This window comes from Carassius gibelio, chromosome A15 (assembly GCF_023724105.1).
Source record: "Carassius gibelio isolate Cgi1373 ecotype wild population from Czech Republic chromosome A15, carGib1.2-hapl.c, whole genome shotgun sequence".
NCBI classification, from domain to species: domain Eukaryota; kingdom Metazoa; phylum Chordata; class Actinopteri; order Cypriniformes; family Cyprinidae; genus Carassius; species Carassius gibelio.
The window spans coordinates 7797691-7817559 of NC_068385.1; the positions used below are offsets into that span (position 1 = coordinate 7797691).

At 37.9% G+C, this 19869-nt stretch overlaps 1 protein-coding gene and 1 non-coding gene across 3 annotated transcripts; both read right to left on the bottom strand.

Moving 5' to 3' along the window:
- Positions 1–662: 662 nt before the first annotated feature.
- Positions 663–789, bottom strand: LOC128029913 (small Cajal body-specific RNA 14). The gene has a single exon (XR_008187748.1). It is a non-coding gene; the product is annotated as a small Cajal body-specific RNA 14 (non-coding RNA).
- A 2738-nt stretch (positions 790–3527) lies between these two features.
- Positions 3528–19861, bottom strand: numa1 (nuclear mitotic apparatus protein 1). Of its 2 annotated transcripts, XM_052616536.1 has the most exons (24): positions 19778–19861; positions 19185–19234; positions 18959–19044; positions 18776–18855; positions 18369–18454; positions 17540–17608; positions 17318–17408; positions 17047–17194; positions 16014–16150; positions 15786–15897; positions 15591–15708; positions 15334–15474; positions 14985–15098; positions 9106–14853; positions 8808–9017; positions 8545–8708; positions 8166–8451; positions 7290–7491; positions 6985–7121; positions 6577–6906; positions 5542–5628; positions 5203–5433; positions 4962–5010; positions 3528–3824 (listed from the first exon to the last, which is right to left on the bottom strand). In XM_052616536.1, exons 2-23 carry the CDS (start codon positions 19224–19226, stop codon positions 4999–5001), a joined length of 8631 nt encoding a protein of 2876 aa, XP_052472496.1. In that variant the 5' UTR covers positions 19227–19234; positions 19778–19861; the 3' UTR covers positions 3528–3824; positions 4962–4998. The 2 variants fall into 2 exon arrangements, with proteins under 2 accessions (XP_052472496.1, XP_052472495.1); XM_052616535.1 differs by lacking the exon at positions 4962–5010.
- Between the last annotated feature and the right edge of the window lie 8 nt (positions 19862–19869).

A 19869-nucleotide genomic window follows, 5' to 3' on the forward strand; every position in this document is an offset into this window, starting at 1 on the left:
AAAATAATTAAGCTGGATTTTATTTAGCTACAAATGTATGGGCTCACTAATGCTGCATTTATTTTATCAAAAATACTTTCTGTGTGAATATCTGTTAAAATTGTATTTATTTCAGTGATGTGCAGCTGTATTTTCAGCATCATTCCTCCAGTCTTCAGTGTCACATGATCTTCAGAATTCATTATGATTTACTTTATGAAACATTTCTGATTATTATCAGTGTTGAATACAGTTGTGTTGCACAATATTTCGGGGAAACAGTGATACTTTTATCAGGATTCTTTGATGAAAAGAAAGTTCAGCATTTATTTGCAACAGAAATCTTCTGTGACTTTAAAAGGTCTTTACTGTTGCTTTAGACCAGTTTTAATGCATCCTTATGAAATTATAATTTTTTTTTCTTTTCAAAAATCTGTTTTAAAAACACATTCTCCAAGTCCTTGTGTTTCATGTTTTTTTCAGGTAAATCATGCTGATAGTTTAGAGGACTTTATTGGGTTAATGTATTACATTATCAGTGGCAGTGGCATAAGCAGTCATTATCAAAATGTTAAACAAAAAAATACCAGTTTCTGAAAACCAACAGAAACAAATCCGCACCTTGGCAAGCTGAAGCTCCAGAGAAGGCGATGCATAAAGGTAAGCAGCAGCTCATCCAAACATGTGTGTGGCACCATCGCACAGGGAAAGCAAGACCTCAACAGGCCCTGTCGGTAGGAACCAGCATCACTCTGTGTGGTGTCCAGGACTACAGCACTGATCAGCTCACAGCCACACTGAGACAACCACAGTATGAACTAACACAACCCACTCTGAGCGGGAATCGAACCCACAACCTTCTCACCCCCAGTCTAACTCCTTAACCACAGACCCATCAGAGAACTCTCTCCTGTCTACTGACAAAGACACAGATTTACATTAATCCAGAGTCAAGGTGCCAACTGTAAACAATGGCAAGTTTAGTAAAACTAGACTAGAAAACAAGTAAACGCAGGAAGGATAAACTTTATTAAAGCACAACCAAGCGCAAAAACTTTTTCAGTGGCCTTTGTATTTTTCCAATTCTTTTTTTTTTTTTTTACTGGCAATTTTTAAAAACAAGCTAAAACGGATTAAAAGCAAAAATTTATTTTAAAATCTAAGATGAAAGATCACGGTTCTAATGAGAGAAAGAACTACGATCCACTGAGCAACTGACAATCGAATTAAAAGCATTGATTAAAAAAAGTAATGCAGATAATGTATGTGTGTAGAAAACTAAATCTGCATATAATTAGTATTATAGTACTTAGAGATAATAGGGATACCTATTTTTACATCCTCACACATGTGCGGTATGACTCTTTCATTCGTTCTCTACAAAGTGATGGTCACATACTTTACAATAGTAATAAAGAGCGAATGAAACAGACAATGTTACATGCTTTTCATGAGTTTATACATGCATCTCATTTCAAAACTGATATGGATTTATCTTTGTTAGCATCAGAATTTATGTGGTATTTAACCGTTCACACTACAAAAGTCAGAAACACTGTGAGAGTTACCAACTAAGTTACAAAAAAGGCATTTCTATCATATTATCACAGCTCACACTTTGTAAAGGCAAACATTAGGAGTCGATGCCCGTCCATCATCTGGATGATTTTGGTAATAGCCTCTTTAGGATAAACACTGTTGATCTGTCTGAACAATGGCAGTCACTGTAAACAATGATTAACATATATCGGACTGTAGGCTACAAAACATGAATTACCCATGACAACAGTCAGGGGTGGTTCTAGGGTGAGTGGAGATCTGGGGCTTAGTCCAGAAAAATCCATGTATGTGACTTTTTTATTTTAATAAATCAGAAAGATTTACCTTGTTTAAAATATACAAAAACAATAAAAACAAAAACAAATTTAAAACATTTTATTTAAAGTATTGAGGAAAATACATTTGCTTTATGCAAACAAAAATTAAGAATTGCAAAACAAATGAAACAGCGCGAAAGCAATGATTTTGCAATACATATTTTCCATTGTCATATCTATTAATTTATTTGCAACGCTGTTTTTATTTTGCGTGTCAGTCTAGTTTGAGCTTGCTATGCCATTTTCCCTTTGTGCTTCACTTTTCTGCAAGTCTCTCTTTGTGGCACTGTTTTGAGGCGGGGGCGGAGTCAATGGATGGGGGCGTGTACAACATGCCTCCATGGAAGTGACGTCATCGGCCCTAGACGCAGCTCACTGATCCAGGTCCTGTCATGATGAGCAGAGACTTTCGAGTGGATCGTTTATTTTTATTCAGTAGCATTAAAACATTCATGTTTTCATTTTATTTATTTTATTAACAAATGTTTATGTATTAGCAGCGTTTGCTCAAGTTAAAGAAGTTGTTAACATGAACATCTGCTATTTATTTCTCTGGATGTGCACACTTTTATAGCATTATGTGTATTGGGATCGCAAATCATTTGAGTCAGTTCGGGAGTTTGTAGCGGGATCGCGAATCATTTGAATCAGTTCGGGAGTATGTAGCGGGATCGCGAATCATTTGAATCAGTTCGGGAGTTCGTAGCGGGATCGCGAATCATTTGAGTCAGTTCGGGAGTTCGTAGCGGGATCGCGAATCATTTGAGTCAGTTCGGGAGTATGTAGCGGGATCGCGAATCATTTGAGTCAGTTCGGGAGTTCGTAGCGGGATCGCGAATCATTTGAGTCAGTTCGGGAGTTCGTAGCGGGATCGCGAATCATTTGAGTCAATTTGGGGATCGCGAATCATTTGAATCAGTTCGGGAGTTCGTAGCGGGATCGCGAATCATTTGAATCAGTTCGGGAGTATGTAGCGGGATCGCGAATCATTTGAGTCAGTTCGGGAGTTCGTAGCGGGATCGCGAATCATTTGAGTCAGTTCGGGAGTTCGTAGCGGGATCGCGAATCATTTGAGTCAATTTGGGGATCGCGAATCATTTGAATCAGTTCGGGAGTTCGTAGCGGGATCGCGAATCATTTGAGTCAATTTGGGGACCGCGAATCATTTGAATCAGTTCGGGAGTATGTAGCGGGATCGCAAATCATTTGAAGCAGTTCGGGAGTTCGTAGCGGGATCAAGAATCATTTGAGTCAGTTTGAGGATCGTAAATCATCTGACTCCAGTTTGGGAGTCGGAGCGGGATCGCGAATCATTTGAGTCAGTTTAGGAGTCCGTAGCGGGATCGCGAATCATTTGAGTCATCTGACTCCAGTTTGGGAGTTGGAGTGGGATCGCGAATCATTTGAGTAAGTTGGATGATCGCAAATCATTTGAATCAGCTCGGGAGTTCGTAGCGGTGTGTGTGCCTAAAGACTGTGCTGCGCAACATTTAAGAAAGATTTACCTTGTTTAAAATATACAAAAACAATAAAAACAAAAACAAAATTAAAACATTTTATTTAAAGTATTGAGGAAAATACATTTGCTTTATGCAAACAAAAATTAAGAATTGCAAAACAAATGAAACAGCGCGAAGCAAAAAAAACAAACAAAAAAACCTCCAAACACTCTTGATGTATATAAACTTTTAATAGAAAGTTTTCTATAATCATACATAAACTGCTTCTATGTAGCAATGGCTGATAAACCTGTCAAAGATTTGATACAGAAGACTTTATTACAGTACAAGGAATACATTTAAATATTATACAACCAGTAACATAAACAGGACAGTAATTATGACCACTGCATCCCATAATAAAAATAACTTAATTAAAAAGAGAAAAGATGAACAAATAAAAAAGAAAAAGGGAACTGATGACTTCGCAGTTGAATCCTCCAATTTAAACCTTAACCCTGAACTTCATCTGCGGAGAAAGAGAGAAAGAAGAGTCAGAAAATTATTCAATGCATTAAAACACATATGCATAGAAATTACAATAGAAATGGGAGAACATTCACATTTCTAAACACTAAGAATAGATCTTGAGTTACACCGTTATCAGGTGAAATGATCAGAAATGCAGTGAGACCACCACCAAACATACAATAGAACAGTTTTTTTTTCTCTGTCAAATATATTTTTTAAACAGTATTTTTGCATGTATATCGGTGAACATGACTATTGTATGTTATTCATATGCAAAATGAACAGACAATAATAATAAAAACTTAGCAAGCATATTAAAACAGCAAAAAGTTATTCACAATTGCTGAGTAATTACTAGAAACAAAAACTAAAAAACAACTGATTTGCTTACAACAGCTTCAAATGTGGTTAGAATATTTGCTGCTTTAAAAAGTTTTTTAAAAACTTTAAATAAAAGTAATCAAAATTAAGCAAATTTTAATTTAAAACATTTTGCATTCAATAGAATATCAAAAAAATTACTATAAAAAAAAAAAAAAAAAAAGTTTTACTGAATTTAATAACATAAAAAGTAGGTCACATCAGCCACAAAACTTACAAAAACACAGTTCATTTTAGCGAACTGAAAAGTTTACCAGGAAATTTGCTAAAAAATGTTCTCCTCAGGTCATCTGAGATCAGGATGAGTTTGTTTCTTCAACGTATTTGTAGAAATGTAACATTGCATCAGTGTCTCATCAATGGATGCTCTGCAGTGAATGGGTGCCGTCAGAATTAGAGTCCAAACAGCTGATAAAAACATCACAATCCACACCACTCCAGTCCATCAGTTAACATCTGAAGAATACAAATGTGTGAGTTTGTGATACTCTCATTCTGACGGCACCCATTCACTGCAGAGCATCCATTGATGAGACACTGATGCAATGTTGCTGCATTTCTCCAAACCTGATGAAGAAACAAACTCATCTAAATATTTGATGGTCTTGAGGGGTGAGCACATTTTCAGCAAATTTTTATGTGTGAATGAACTTTTCCAGTAACACCAGAGGGTGAGTGAAACAATCCCAAAAGAGGAGAGACACCTGCAGTGTTAAGAGAAGTATTACTGTCATACATAACAGCTGATACACACAGTTAAATACTTAGGCATAGATCAGCAGCGCAGCAAGTCACTGTGTTTCCTAAACACACACACACAGGACTTACTTTAACACACCTGGAATTAATAACCACAAATACTAGAATTTAAAAGAATAAAACACTTTCCAATGCATTTTTACCATGGCATGTGCTACAGTGTTCATATCAGATAAAAATAAAACTAGCAAATGCCAAATGGTTTCGTTTAATGACAGCACAAAAGTGTATTCTACCTTTTTGGCATTGGAGGATTTGGGCGACTTGTTTCGGGGAGATTTTCTCCGAGTGGAGTCCAGAGGAGACTTGGCACCCATCGCCGAACGCAGGGCACGACTGGCCACGGCGGGAGATTTGCGTGCGCTGTTACGCAGCTTGTTGAGGCCACGCTGGAGCCTGCTGTCACCACGTCCGCTGTTCTTTGGAGTATTTTCAACAGTGAACATCAGAGATTGCCTTCGCTCGGCCTAGTGAGAGGAAACAAGCATTTGTGAGGTATGTGTTCTAGGGAGATTTTAATCTAAGATAAAGACTAGGTTAGTAACTACTACAGACGTCCAATAACAGGATCTTACCGGTGACTTTGGAGGTCTGTTTTGACTGTTGCCGAACCTGGCTTTAGGTGTCATTGGTCGTGGGAAGCAACTTGCCAACTTCTTTGCCTGTGGAAACAACGTTATTTGAAACCAACAGTTTAGCATTATTAACATTTTGAGTTTATTAGATTGGTTAAAAGACATTGAGATTCAATCTTACTGGTTTAGTTTTAACAATTAAATTAAATTTTAGTAATGAAAAAGCACGTCTGATTAATTTAAATTCACCAAAAATGTTTGGAAAGTTACATAGTTACAAAGTTGTTACCACTTGTTACAAAGTTACAAGTAATTAAAAGTTAAATTTTTACATTTCCCAATTTAAAAAAAAAAAAAAAAAAAAGATAATAATAAAATAAAATAAATAAATAATATATATATATATATATATATATATATATATATATATATATATATATATATATATATATATATATATAACTCAAAAACATTGTTAAAAAATACCTTTTTTTTTCTCCAATTTTTTTGTGAAAAATTTTCTACATTTAATTTTATTGGTTTAATAACATTTTAATAAACGAAAAGCATGTCTGAACAATTGAATTCATTAAATTAAATTACCTTTTCTTAATCCACGATAATAGTGCCTTATGAAATATGATTTTTTTGATATGAGTGTTTTTTCTGGGTTAATGATTAAATGCATATTCATCATATTAATCATTTAAATAATCGTTAAAAATGTTGTCATATGAAAATTTAAGAATTCCTTATGTATGTTTGCAAAAAAACGCTGCATAAAAGATGTTTCCTGTTGAAATCTAAATAATGAAGAGAAATGCATAATTATTTACTAATTTTTTTTTTAAATTTATTACTATTAGCATTACTTTGGAAAGTAAACTCTACTGCATAATATTAATATTTTTATCACAATTTCATCAAGATTTATTTTAAAGGGTTGTTGTGAAGAAGACTCTCAAAGCATCTCAATCAACCAATCAATCAAGTGGGATCAATAATTGATCAAACAATGGTTTTGTTCTCTCGTACCTCAGGTGTGTCTGGACCTTGCAGTTGGGATCCAGGCCGTTTGGGAGCCAATGGGCTGCGTTTACTTTCTGAAGCACGTGAGCTTGTTTTTGTGAGCTGAGCGGCCCGGTGAGCAGCAGTGCTGGACCGGATCTGACCCGGCAACATGGTGGCACGCTGAGGCTGGGAGTTTGCTGAGCTCTGGCTCGAGCTCGGTGCAAGAGAGAAGCGGCGAGAGTTCAGGGACTCCAGGATCTGACTTGGCATCATGGACGCACGTCGGATCGTCTCATCCGGGTCTCCCAAACGCAGGTCCTCGTCTGTTACGGTGAACGAGGGACCCAGACTAGGCTGTCGAGGCAAAACGATACAGTTTGATTATGGTCTTACACAAACAATGCAGTTAAAGCTAACTATTTCCAAGCTTACCCTGGACTCCAGCGGGTAGCTGCTCTTTAAGTGGGGCAGACAGGCTTTGTTTCGTGTCTGCAATTCTGCGATGCGCATCCAGTCGTCAGAAACATGTTCTGGTTCATTCTCTGCGCCAATACAGAACGTACTGGTGGCTACACGACACACAAGTTACAATATTACTATTATATTACTTAATTCACATAACTAAAATTTTACAAATCAAGTATTAAAGAACTATAAGAACTGTAATAGTGTCTCAGTGATACTATAATGTCACTGGTAATTATCTATAAGAGTAAGTTCTAATAAGAACATTTTACCCCTTGGTGGGTTAACGTTTTGCACGGTGCTTCTGCGGTATCCAGGCAGATTCTGAAGGGTGTCTGCTTTCGATAAAGTTGCAGCACTTTCCTCAGAGAAGTCCATGGAGAACGGCCGTGAATGCTGAACTGCCAAGTTGGGCTGAGATCGGGCAGAGTGCAGACTAGAAAACGACTCCTCTTCTTCAGCACTTCCTGATGCCTTCTCACCAAACATGATTAAAAGAACAAAAAAAAAAAACTCTTTAGAAACTTTGCAATCCAGTACGAGAGAAAAAAAGAGACCTGATCAAGGAGCCATGAACAGTAGCAGTACTAGTCAAAGTGCATATTAAGGCAACAACTCATGATGCAATACGATTCACAATACTGATTTCACATTATCATTTTTTCAACAACAACAACAAAAAAAATTATTAATGAAAAGGTGTCTTTTTAATCATTTTCAAGCTAAAACTGAAAGATCTTACTTTAGCATTGTGAAACTATTACATAAAACATCTGAACGAAACCAAAACACAATGCAAATACACTATCTGACAGCAGGTGGCGCTTATGGAACAGCTGCTATATAGCATTCCCTTGGTTAATGCTGTAAACACAGCATTTGCATTTATAAATACTACCCTATTATGTGTTATACAGAGGCGAGTTTAAAATAAAATACTAGGGATATCCCTCTAGCCAAACTCATATTAAAATGACATTTTCCAAATTGGCCCCTGACACGGTATCATAAATGTTGTTTCTTATTCTCGAATAGCATTAACTATTGGCTCTTTGATTTGAAAGGACTTAATTTATGAGAGCCAACAAATAACCTATTTTGAACCCAAGAAAATGTATGAGGCAAGTTGAAGGTTGTGCATTTCCTACCTTAGCCAAGGTGATGTTGATAACTTGCGTAGTATGTCGCCTTCGAGCCGAAGCGGTCAACTTCTTTGCAGAGTCAACTGCAAAATCGTCAATGGAAGTGATGCTGGACTCTAGTTTGTGTTCAAAGGCATCATGGCGGGACCCTTTACGCATTTTGCCTTGTTGACTCAAAGGCGTGAAGTAGAGAGTCTCCAGGGATTCGGCCCCCAAGGCACGACGTTTAGCAGCCAAGCGCTCAGAGCTACGAACCAGTGGAGTGCTGGACTCACCCGGTACTGCAGAATGACTGCCAAATTGGGAAAAAAAATATACAATGATGCTGCAAGAGTTTTATGGAATACTATGTTAGAAAGCTATACAGTTGGGTTGGTTTAGTTACCTGTTAGCATTGAGTGAATCATTCAGCTCAAACTCCAAGCTGTCTGTACTTGTGTCCTGCTGTTTTTCTGGGACTCTGATGTACAGACTTTCTCTGTGTCTCATGTTTTCTTTGTCATCCGTCATCATCCTCTTCTCTCGCAGTTGCCTGTCAGCAAAGTCCACCTAAAACAAGCACACAATTAAACAACAGGAAAATAAAAAAATTGTAAATCTCAATTCAGTCTCATTTCAACATTCTTGAAATATTAACTGTAAACTAACTTGTGCCTCTAAGCTTTTCACTTTGGCCGCAAGTTTCTTCTCTTTGGTGTGCGCCTGGTCTAGTTCAATGCGAGCCAATGCCAGTTCCACCTCGCGATCTTTGACTTCCCTCTTGCTGGCCTCCAACGACTGCTCGAGAGCTTTGTTGAGCTCTTGAGCTTCCACCAGCAGCTGCTTTTTACCATTGTAGTGATTCTTGGCCTTCTCCACCTGAGGAAGTATAACAAGTGGTGATGCATAAATGATCATGCACAAATATGCACGAATGAAAAAAAGAAAGATGTGATTCAAAACAGACCTGTGCTTTGTAGTGTTCTACTGCTTCTGACTTGGTCTTCAACTGCTCCAGGAGTTCCTGATTCTTTTCCTCACACTTTTGAGAATCCTTTTTAAGAGCAAGGATAGAAACATTTTGCTCTTTTACCATCAACTCCAGCTCAGCTCGAATCTTTTGGGAGGCGTCACACTCCCTCTGGAGAGTCTCCTTGAGAGAACTCAGTTGGTCCTTTTCTTGCCTCAGCATCTCCAAACTCTTCTGGTACCCATCAAGTTGACGTTTGTCGACATTAATCTCAACAATCCTCTTTTCTAGGTCCTCTTTAGCCTGATGCATCTCAAGGACATCTTTCTCTCTTTGTTGGCACAGCAGTTCCATCTTCCTCAGTTTCTGATCCAAAGACTGCAGAACTCTGTCTTTGTCTGAGACGCCACGACTGGAAGTTTCCAATTGTTCCTGAAGGGTTTCAATCTTTTCTTCCAGCACTCTGCGGAGATCATCTTCAGACTGTTTGGCCCTTAACTGCTGATCATTTATTTCATCTTTAAGAGAATTTATTTGAGCTTCCCTCTCCGAAGCAAGAGTAGAGACCTCTAAGATTTTAGCCTGAAGTTCACTAACATCTTTTTCAAGCTCCTGAGCCCTTTCTCTAAGGTTCTTGTTTTCACAAACCTCCTTTTTAAGCATTTGAACCTCGGATTCCTTTTGAGAAGCTGAAGTTGTCAACTCCACCACTTGCATCTTAAGAGAAGCCAGATTCTCCTTTAATGTGGTGTGTTCAGCCACTAAAACTAAAATCTCCTGTTGCTTCTGTACTTTCTCTTCCTGATCATTTCGGATTTCATCTTTGAGAGAGCTTACTTCAGTTGATAGGTGGTCTCGTTCCTTTCTCACGGTTTCCAAATTCTGCTGGTACTCCTCAAGTTTTTGTTGTTCCTCAACAAGAAGCTCATCAATTCTCTTCTCCAGGTCTACCTTTGAGTGTTGGATCTCAAGAACATCTTTCTCCTTTTGCTGGCAATTAAGTTTTATCTGTGTCAGCTTTTGATCCATGGACTCCAAAAGTTTATCTTTATCTGTAATGTCACAACTGGTAGTTTCTAGTTGCTTCTGTAAGGTTTCAATCTTCTCCTCCAGCACTCTGCAGAGATCATTTTCAGACTGTTTGGCCCTTAACTGCTGATCATTTATTTCCTTTTTAAGAGAACTTATTTGTGCTTCCCTCTCAGAAGAAAGAGTGGAGACCTCCAGGATTTTAGCCTGAAGTTCACTTACATCTTTCTCAAGCTCCTGAGCCTTTTCTTTAAAGTTTTCTTTATCACAAACCTCCTTTTGAAGCAACATAATCTCAGATTCCTTCTGAGAAGCTGTAATTGTCAGCTCCATCACTTGTGTCTTAAGAGCAGCCAAGTTGTTTTTTAATGTGTTGTGATCAGCCTCTAAAGATGAAATATCCTGTTGCTTCTGCACTTCAATTTCTCTGTAATTTTGGATTTCATCTTTGAGAGAGGTTATTTCAGTTGACAGAATGTCTCTTTCCTTTATCACCATTTCCAAATTGTGCTGGGACTCCAGCAGCTGTTGTTTCTCAAAAACAAGCTCACCAATCTTCTTCTCCAAGTCATCATTTACATGATGCATATTAAGGACATCTTTCTCTCTTTGTTGGCACAGCAGATCCATCTGCTTCAGCTTCTGATCCAAAGTTTGTAGAAGTTGGTCTTTGTCGGAGACGGCATGACTGCCAGTTTCCAATTCTCCACGAAGGGTTTCAATCTTCTCTTCCAGCACACTTCGTAGATCATCTTCAGACTGTTTGGCCCTTAACTGCTGATCATTTATTTCATTTTTAAGAGAACTTATTTGTGCTTCCTTCTCAGAAGCAAGAGTAGTGACCTCTAGAATTTTAGCCTGAAGTTCACTAACATCTTTCTCAAGCTCCTGAGCCCTTTCTCTTAGGTTCTCGTTTTCACAAACCTCCTTTTTAAGCATCTGAATCTCAGATTCCTTTTGAGAAGCTGAAGTTGTCAAATCGACCACTTGAATTTTAAGAGCAACCAAGTTCTCCTTTAATGTGTTGTATTCAGCCTCTAAAACAAACATCTCCTGTTGCTTCTGCACTTCATTTTTCTGGTAACTTTGGATTTCATCTTTGAGAGAGCTTACTTCAGTTGATAGGTGATCTCGTTCTTTTCTCACGGTTTCCAAATTCTGCTGGTACTCCTCAAGTTTTTGTTGTTTCTCAACAAGAAGCTCACCAATCCTCTTCTCCAGGTCTACCTTTGAGTGTTGGATCTCAATGACATCTTTTTCCTTTTGCTGGCAATTCAACTTAATCTGTGTCAGCTTCTGATCCATGGACTCCAAAAGATGATCTTTGTCTGTAATGTCACAACTTGTAGTTTCTAGTTGCTTCTGTAGGGTTTCAATCCTATCTTCCAGCACTCTGCGGATATCATTTTCAGACTGTTTGGCCCTTAATTGCTGATCATTTATTTCCTCTTTAAGAGAACTTATTTGAGCTTCCCTCTCAGAAGCAAGAGTAGAGACCTCCAGGATTTTAGCCTGAAGTTCACTAACATCTTTCTCAAGCTCCTGAGCCTTTTCTTTAATGTTCTCTTTATCACAAACCTCATTTTGAAGCATCTGAATCTCGGATTCCTTTTGAGAAGCTGAAGTTGTCAACTCCACCACTTGTGTCTTAAGAGCAGCCAAGTTGTCTTTTAATGTGTTGTGCTCAGCCTCTAAATACGAAATCTCTTGTTGCTTCTGCACTTCCATTTCTCTGTAATTTTGGATTTCATCTTTGAGAGAGGTTATTTCAGTTGACATAATGTCTCTTTCCTTTCTCACCATTTCCAAAGTCTGCTGGTACTCCAGCAGCTGTTGTTTCTCAACAACAAGTTCACCAATTTTCTTCTCCATGTCATCCTTTACCTGATGCACATCAAGGACATCTTTCTCTCTTTGTTGGCACAGCAGATCCATCTGCTTCAGCTTCTGATCCAAAGTCTGCAGAAGTTGGTCTTTGTCTGAGATGTCTCGACTGGCAGTTTCCAATTGTCCCTGAAGGCTCTCAACCTTTTCTTTCAGCACACTACAGAGATCATCTTCAGACTGTTTAGCCTTCAACTGATCCGTCAACTGATCTTGAAGAGAATTAACACAAGCCTCCCTTTCAGAGGCTAATGTGGAGACCTCTAGGATTTTAACGTGAAGTTCACTAACCATTCTCTCAAGTTCCTCACGCTTGGCAGTCTCAAGTTCCTGATCCTTTTCTCTAAGGATCTCTTGTTGGTGAACCTTGTCTTTAAGCAAGACAAGTTCAGATTGCTTCTGTGAAGCTGCAGTTGTTTCCTCCATCAATTTCTTCTCAAGGTCATCCATTTTCTCTCTAAATGTGTTGCGTTCAGCCTCTAAAACGGATATTTCCTGTTGCTTCTGCACTTCAGTGTCCTGGTAGCCACAAATTTTATCTTTAAGACAGGATACTTCAGTTGACAAGTGGTCTCTTTCCTTCCTCAATATTTCCTGATTCTGCACGCGCTCGGAAAGCTCTTGATTGTCAACATGAAGTTTAACAATCGTCTTCTCCAGCTCCTCCTTTGCCTGATGCGTTTCTAGGACATCTTTCTCTTTTTGAAGCAAAAGCTCTTCCATCTCTTTAAGCTTTTGATCCAAAGAGCCCAGCTGTTTTTCTTTATCCGCAGCACAACGATTGACCATATCTAGTTCTCCTTGAAGGGTGCCAACTTTCTCTTCCTGCTCTCTGCGAAGATCTTCTTCAGACTGTTTGGCAAGCATCTGTTGATCCTTCATCTCATTTTGAAGGGAAATTACTTGAGCCTCTCTTTGAGAGGCGAGAGTGGAGACCTCTAGAATTTTGGCCTGAAGCTCGCTCACATTTTTCTCAAACTCTTTACGTTTGATTGTCTCAAGCTCCAGAGCTTTTTCTCTCAGGGTCTCTTGATAGGAAAGCTCCTGTTGAAGCAAGAGGAGCTCAGATTCCTTTTGAGAAACTGTGGTTGTCAGCTCCACCATCTGATACTGAAGAGCAGCCAGATTTTCCTTCAAAACGTCGCGGTCAGCCTGTAACACAGACATTTCTTGCTGGGAACGGCAGATTTCCTCTCGGAGAGATGATCCGTGAGTGGAGAGATCGTCTTTTTCTTTTCTCAAGATTTCTAAATTCTGCTGGTACTCATCCAGTAGTTGTTTTTGTTCGGTAATCCTCTTTTCCAGGTCTTCCTTCACTTGATGTATATCCATGACATCTTTCTCTTTCTGTTGGCACAGCAATTCAATCTGCTTCAGCTTCTGATTCAAAGATTGCAGAAGGTGGTCTTTGTCTGCAGCATCACGATTAGCAGTGTCTAGAAGTTCCTGTAGATTTCCAACCTTCTCCTTCAGCTCATTGCGTAGATCATCTTCACACTGTTTGGCCCTCAACTGCTGATCCTTCATCTCATCTTGAAGAGAACTTAGGTAAGCTTCTTTCTGTGAGACAATAGAGGTGACCTCTAGGATTGTGGCCTGAAGTTCACTCACGGTCCTCTCAAGCTCCTCGCGTCTGGCTTTCTCAAGATCCTGAGCTTTTTCTCTGAGGGTTTCTTGATGGCAAAGCTCCTGCTGAAGCAAGTGGAGCTCAGATTCCTTCTGTGAAGCTGTAGAAGTCACCTCAGCCAACTGGTTCTGAATAGATGTCATGTTTTCCTTTAACACGTTGTGCTGTGCCTCTAAAAAAGACAATTCTTGTTGTTTTTGCATTTCATTTTCACTGTAACGACAGATCTGCTCTTTAAGAGATGTTACCTCCACTGAGAGAACCAGCATTTCTTCTTGTTTTTCTAAAGCAGTTGAAGAAGCAGAGTCAAGCTCTTGCTGAAGTTTCTTAACAGTCTCCTCATGCTCTTTGCGATTTGATCTGATCATTTCGTTAATTTCAATATTTTGTTCCTTCACAAGCTTTAATTCATTGCCTAAAGAGTCATACTCATTCCTCAGATTTCTGATTTCTTCATCTTTTAAGGAAATCTGTTCGGACAGATCCATAATTTGCGTTCGGAGGCTTTCGATTTTGTCCAAAGCCTGACTAACTTTATTCTCCTCCCCAGTTTTCTCCTGTCTGAGAATATGTATTTGCTCCTGAAGGTCTCTACTGGTCTGCAGATGCTCATCAAGCTCATGCTGCAATGTGCATGCTTCCTTTTTCAGGGATTCATTTTCTTGTACAACTTTTTGATGCTCTTCCAGCTTCTTCTCATATTCCTGAATGGTGGCTCTGGTGCTTTGCAAGTCAACGATAAGGGCATTCAGGGCGTCCTGCTGTGATGCTCTCTCCTCTTCTAAACCCTGGATCTCAGCGTGAAGAGCATTAACCATCTCATCTAAAGAGGCAACCTTCCCCTCCAGTTCTTCTCTTTGTTGGCGAAGGTCAGCAGAGATTTTTATCTCTGACGTCAACTGCATTTCCACCTGTTGTAGGCGAGAAACATCACTTTCCAGAGCCGATATCTGTGCAGTAAGCATTTCCTTCTGTGTCCATAAAGCCTCCTGCAATGTTTCTCTCTCTAAACGGATGCTGTTGATGGACTGCTCCAGATCGAACACCACCATTTGGAGTCTTTTGGTTTCCTTTTCAAAAGAGCCTCTCTCCTCAGCCAGCAAAGCCTCAACTTCTGCCTTCTCCTTCTCAAGATGGAAAATAGTGTCCTGAAGCTGGGCGAGTTTAAGAGTCAGATCTGCCAACTCCTGTTTAAGCTTCTCCCACTGAGAAAATGTAATGATTAAAAATGTTAGTCAGAATTGGGCATGATGCTGTGTTCAGATCTATTGAAAAAATATTGAAGTACTGAACATAAGAAAGACAACTATTTTTAAAGGAAGACAGAACATCTCACCTCCAAGATGGGCCCCAGAACCTCTCCTTTCTCTTGAGATTTAGCTTTCTGGAGTTCATCCTCCAGAACGGAGATCTTTCCCTGAAGGATCTGAACCTGTTCACTCAGACAATCCTGCACAAGCAGAACAGGAAAAAAAAAAAACACAGATTAACACCAGATAGTACAAAGTACTGCAGAACAACATTAACAAAATAAAAATAATGACTGCTTTTCAGCCCAAAGACATGCAGGTTAGGTTAACTGAACATCCTTTAATTATAAACAAGACTTGTGTATGGATTAACTGGTTCTCGCCATGAATGTAGCCATAGATGCTCGATTGTTGTTAAGAAAGAGATAAACAAACCCTGTGTGTAACAGCCTCATTTAACTCTTTCTCCAAAAATTCCTTTCTGCTCTTCCACTCAGTTTGTGCCAATTCGTGAGCCATCGTGAGTTTGGCAACTTCCTCATCGGCTCTCGCAAGCTGAGCGAAGGCGTTTCGCACCTGATGGGACCAGAGACGGGTAAAAATGACCTGATCTTATTTACTTACTTTTATTTACTTACTTACTTAAAGCAGGACTTCAAAACAAACAAACAAACAAACAAACAGTATCTAACCTGTGCATTAAGTGTTCCATTCTCCTCTGTCAGTTCATCAATCTTTCTCTCTTTTTGGGAGTTGTCTGTTTTTAAGTCTTGGCATTGCTTTAGAACCTCATGCACTCTGTGGAGAAGACTGTTCAAGAAAAAAAACAAAAAGCCTTTATTAAAATATTTTCTGTAAGCCCAAATGTGTCCCTTATTGCACCTCACCTCTCGTTCTTCTCCTGGAGCTCCAGCAGCGCAGCTTTATGGTCCTTCTCCAGCTCTCCTTGTTCCCGCAGCATTCGCTCCACCCTGTGCTGTAACTGCGAAATCAGACCCTCTGTGTGCAAACGAGAAAAAGGAACTGAACCAAGTTCATATCAGAGCACCACAGTTCATCTCATTCCCTTCAGGCAGCAGAATAAAACTAAAGGATGCATGGTGATGCATGTGTACCTTTCTCTGAGATGATGCTGATCTGATCGGCCAGTTCTTTCTCCAGCTCGTCTCTCACGTCTCCCTCATGTGCCAAGTCTTTCCGGAGTTTCTTTAACTGGAAATGTGGGGTGCTCATTACGTCCTGCACTGGAGAGCTGGAGATGTATGGGTATTATTTAGTCATTCATTATGATTATATATAATGCTTAATGTATTATTACTACTGACGTTTTAGATTTGTTGATGTGATTGCAATCCATGCTTGCAGAACAAATTGTCCTCTTAAAGACATCTAAAACTTTAAAGATAATTTTGGTCTTTGTTGAAAGCGAAATGTCAAAAGCACATATTTGTCGCTTAAAGAACGATTTTGCCATTGAATTACTGTCAAAATCATGTTTACAGTCGTTTTAGGATTTATGCAACGGTGTTGTTATAACTACATTGCTAAAGATCAAACCGCAAATTAGGGTTTTTTTAGGCAAAAGTTGTAGTTAATAGTGAGAATTGGTCCTCAAACTAAAATGTGACCTACAGTTGTATATAACTTTGTACAAAAAATGTTATTAAAGCCATTTTTTCACAATCAAATGGTGTTGATGAGCACATTGTTTATGTCTTGTGACTTTACTATTGAAACAAAATATTTTAATGTAGACTAATTGGTTATCATTTTTTCCTAAAAAAAAAGATTAAAAGTAAAAAATAAATAAACAAAAAAATAAAAGAGGGAAATGTTTAAACACATTTTCGTGGCAATCAACATTATGCCAAAAATGCTGTCAAATTTGAAAAAACAAATGCACAAATTCCAAAATTCCTTTTAATATGAATATGTAAAAAGTCAGTTATATTATTTAACAAAATGCTTATTTTTACTGTAAACAAAAGCATTTTCTATTAGCATTGCCTTACTTGTGACCATACAGTTACAACTTTCAGAAGCAGTGACTCTTTTAACATTTTGGATGGTTTTAGTCATGAAGCTTCTTTGTTCTTCACCATGGGATCAGCAAAAAAAAAAAAAGAAAAAAAAAAAGTTTACACTGACCGATCCGAGCTGGAAGCCACTGTGCAAAGCTCTTGAAACTGAACTCTAGGAGGCCGCTGGAACCGGCTCACGATCGGAGACTCGTCATCTGTGTTTAACAGAGAGCTGCCACGGCTCATACTGCTGGAGTTCACAACGTTCATAACAGCTACAGAGCATGTACAAGATAGAGGATTTAATCTTACATCATCCAGTTCACTCTCCAAAACACTGATGCACAGTAACTTTGAATAAAGAACATGTGATAAAACTCAACAACTTGGCTACTTACAGTTTTGGTCTAGAAACTGATCTAAGCCTTCGTCTAAAGACAGACCATCAGCGTCATCTTTGATAAAACGAAACATGGATGTAATTTCCGACTGATACAGACAGAAAGAGAGAAACATAAGAATATACATTAGAGAGTGTCGATTTCAAAATTCTATATTTGCTGTAGCACCAATACATACGCATTTAATAAGAGACAAACTGGTCATTAGTAAACACTCACCTCTATATTCGACTCCATGGGGAGAAAGATGCTCTTTTTAAAAGTGCAGTAACAAAGCAGAAGCGCCACCTGTGCACATGCATTAATACAAATAAATGCTCAACATCTCCTGCATTGCATTAAAGGAACGAATCATCCAAAAATGTATCATAGTGTAACTGGCCGGTCACATAAATTTTGTGGATTCAGCAAAGAGGATTTCTTTAATTTTGGTCTGTTCCTCAAATCAAATCTTCAGAATACTTCGGAGAATAAGTCAGTCATGTGAAAAACTTTAATGAGTGCAAAAAAAATTGAAATATTGAGAAAATCATCTTTTAAATTGTCCAAATTAAATCCTTAAGCAATGCATATATTACTTATCAAAAATCAAGTTTTTATATATTTATGGAAGAAAATTTACAAAATATCTTCATGGAACATGAACATCTTTACTTAATAACCTAATGATTTTTGGCATAAAAGAAAAACTGATAATTTTGACCCATACAATGTTTTTTTTTTTTTGGCTATTGCTAAAATTATACCCCAGTGACTCAAGACTGCTTTTGTGCTACAGGGTCACAAATTATAATTATCATGCAATCAGACCCGCATCCTGATTATTGTTTAGTGTAATCATTTTTGTATTAATACTTAATTTAATTTGTATGCATTATTCAGATAAATTCATTAAAATCATCTATTTTAATGTATTTATTTTTTATATCACTTTATTAAAAAAATAGTTTTTATTGAAAAAGAAATTCATTTTATTTTAACATATTTTATTACTTACTTATTGAATTTGCAAACCCTTGATTTAGAGCAGAGATTTACAAATACACACCTTGGCCAGCTGAAGCTCCAGGTCAGTCCCTGCATTGATCTTCTGTAAGATGAGTGAACTTTGTCTTTGGGTGAGGTCAAAGTCATCTGCACATGGACGAGAAAACTTTATTTATTTATATTCTGGCGCTATAATCAGCAACAAATGGCTTATTATATGAAAACATACAATAATAGTACGTATAAAAATCATATATAATCTTTAAGTTAAATCAGTGATTAAAATTTTAAAGGAGGAGAGACCTCGTTCTTCTCAAGAAGTATGTTCTATGTTAATCAACATTATGCCACAAATATTGCCAATAAAGCATCCATTGTGATTTCATATTCACCGCCCAGTCCAGTATTACGGATCCAAAACAAAGCAAAAAAGCACAAATACCAAAAAGACAAGCATTTTTAACTCACCCCGCAAAACATTGAAGATGATTTCCACTTTCTTACAGAGGGATAAAGTCTTATAATCCTCAGTGCTCTCCATCCCTCTTCTAAAGTCACAGATAATGCATTTGTCAGAAGTAAATAAAGTTAGTTCTAGTTATTCAGGTATTCCCATATTTACCAATCAAGAGTCTCAAAGTGACGACTCACAATTTTAAGCAGATCTTCAGGAGCGTGAACCCATCTCTCGAGGGAATGAACTCCGAGAGCTGCTTGTCTGGAAACATGGTGTTTATCTGTCAAGAGGACAAGTGTTTTAAACTATAAAACTGATGGTGCAACACTTAAACACGTCAACAGACTAGACTAACCCAGACTGATAATCTCATGTATTTATGAGTTCTTTGAAGAAACAACAAAATTGGAGGACACTTACCCATGCCAAAAGCGGTCCCGCCTTTTTCATATTAAACTTCATGGCGGTTTCTATTAAAAACATGTTTTCAAATTATACTACAGTACATAAAGTGGAAGAAGAAACAAATCAAGGTTTAATATTTAATGACCAACTCCTGTTGTAATTAAACCAGAAAAATATCATACACCAAGAAGTGTGCTTAATGTTCACCCCTAGTTTTAGACTTCTGAATAAAATATGCTACAACAGGCCAAAGTGAACCATATTCTAAGGATTTAAGACAACTTTTGTGTATTTTGATGATAATGAACAGAATGCACACCTATGCATTTAATAAAATGAAATCACAAACACATATCTATTGTTGAATATAGTGCACACTAAATATAAACATAAAAAGTGTTATGTGGGACAAATAAAGTCAATATGAACATAACTGCAGTATAATTATATAACGTACAACGATGAAGTCGAGTGTGTTTTGAATCGTTTGTTTACTTGGCAACGTTTCGCCCGCTAACTTTTTACAAAGTTTAAACTTCAAAAACAATACACTCATCAAACGTCATATAAAGCTGAATATATATTAATTATATATTATTATTTTTTACCTTGATTTTAGGGTGAGCTGAAGTAAGCTTGCAACATTGAATCCCTCGCTGAAACGTTTTCAAATTCAAACTCACGTCGTTTACTGTATCTG

Coding starts and splice junctions, on each gene's coding strand:
- numa1 (XM_052616535.1), bottom strand. CDS start 19,226: ATGAAGTTTAATATGAAAAAGGCGGGACCGCTTTTGGCATGG. Junction 15,898..16,013: donor CAGCATCATCTCAGAGAAAG/GTACACATGCAT, acceptor GTTTGCACACAG/AGGGTCTGATTTCGCAGTTA. Junction 5,629..6,576: donor AAGGTCCAGACACACCTGAG/GTACGAGAGAAC, acceptor TTGTTTCCACAG/GCAAAGAAGTTGGCAAGTTG.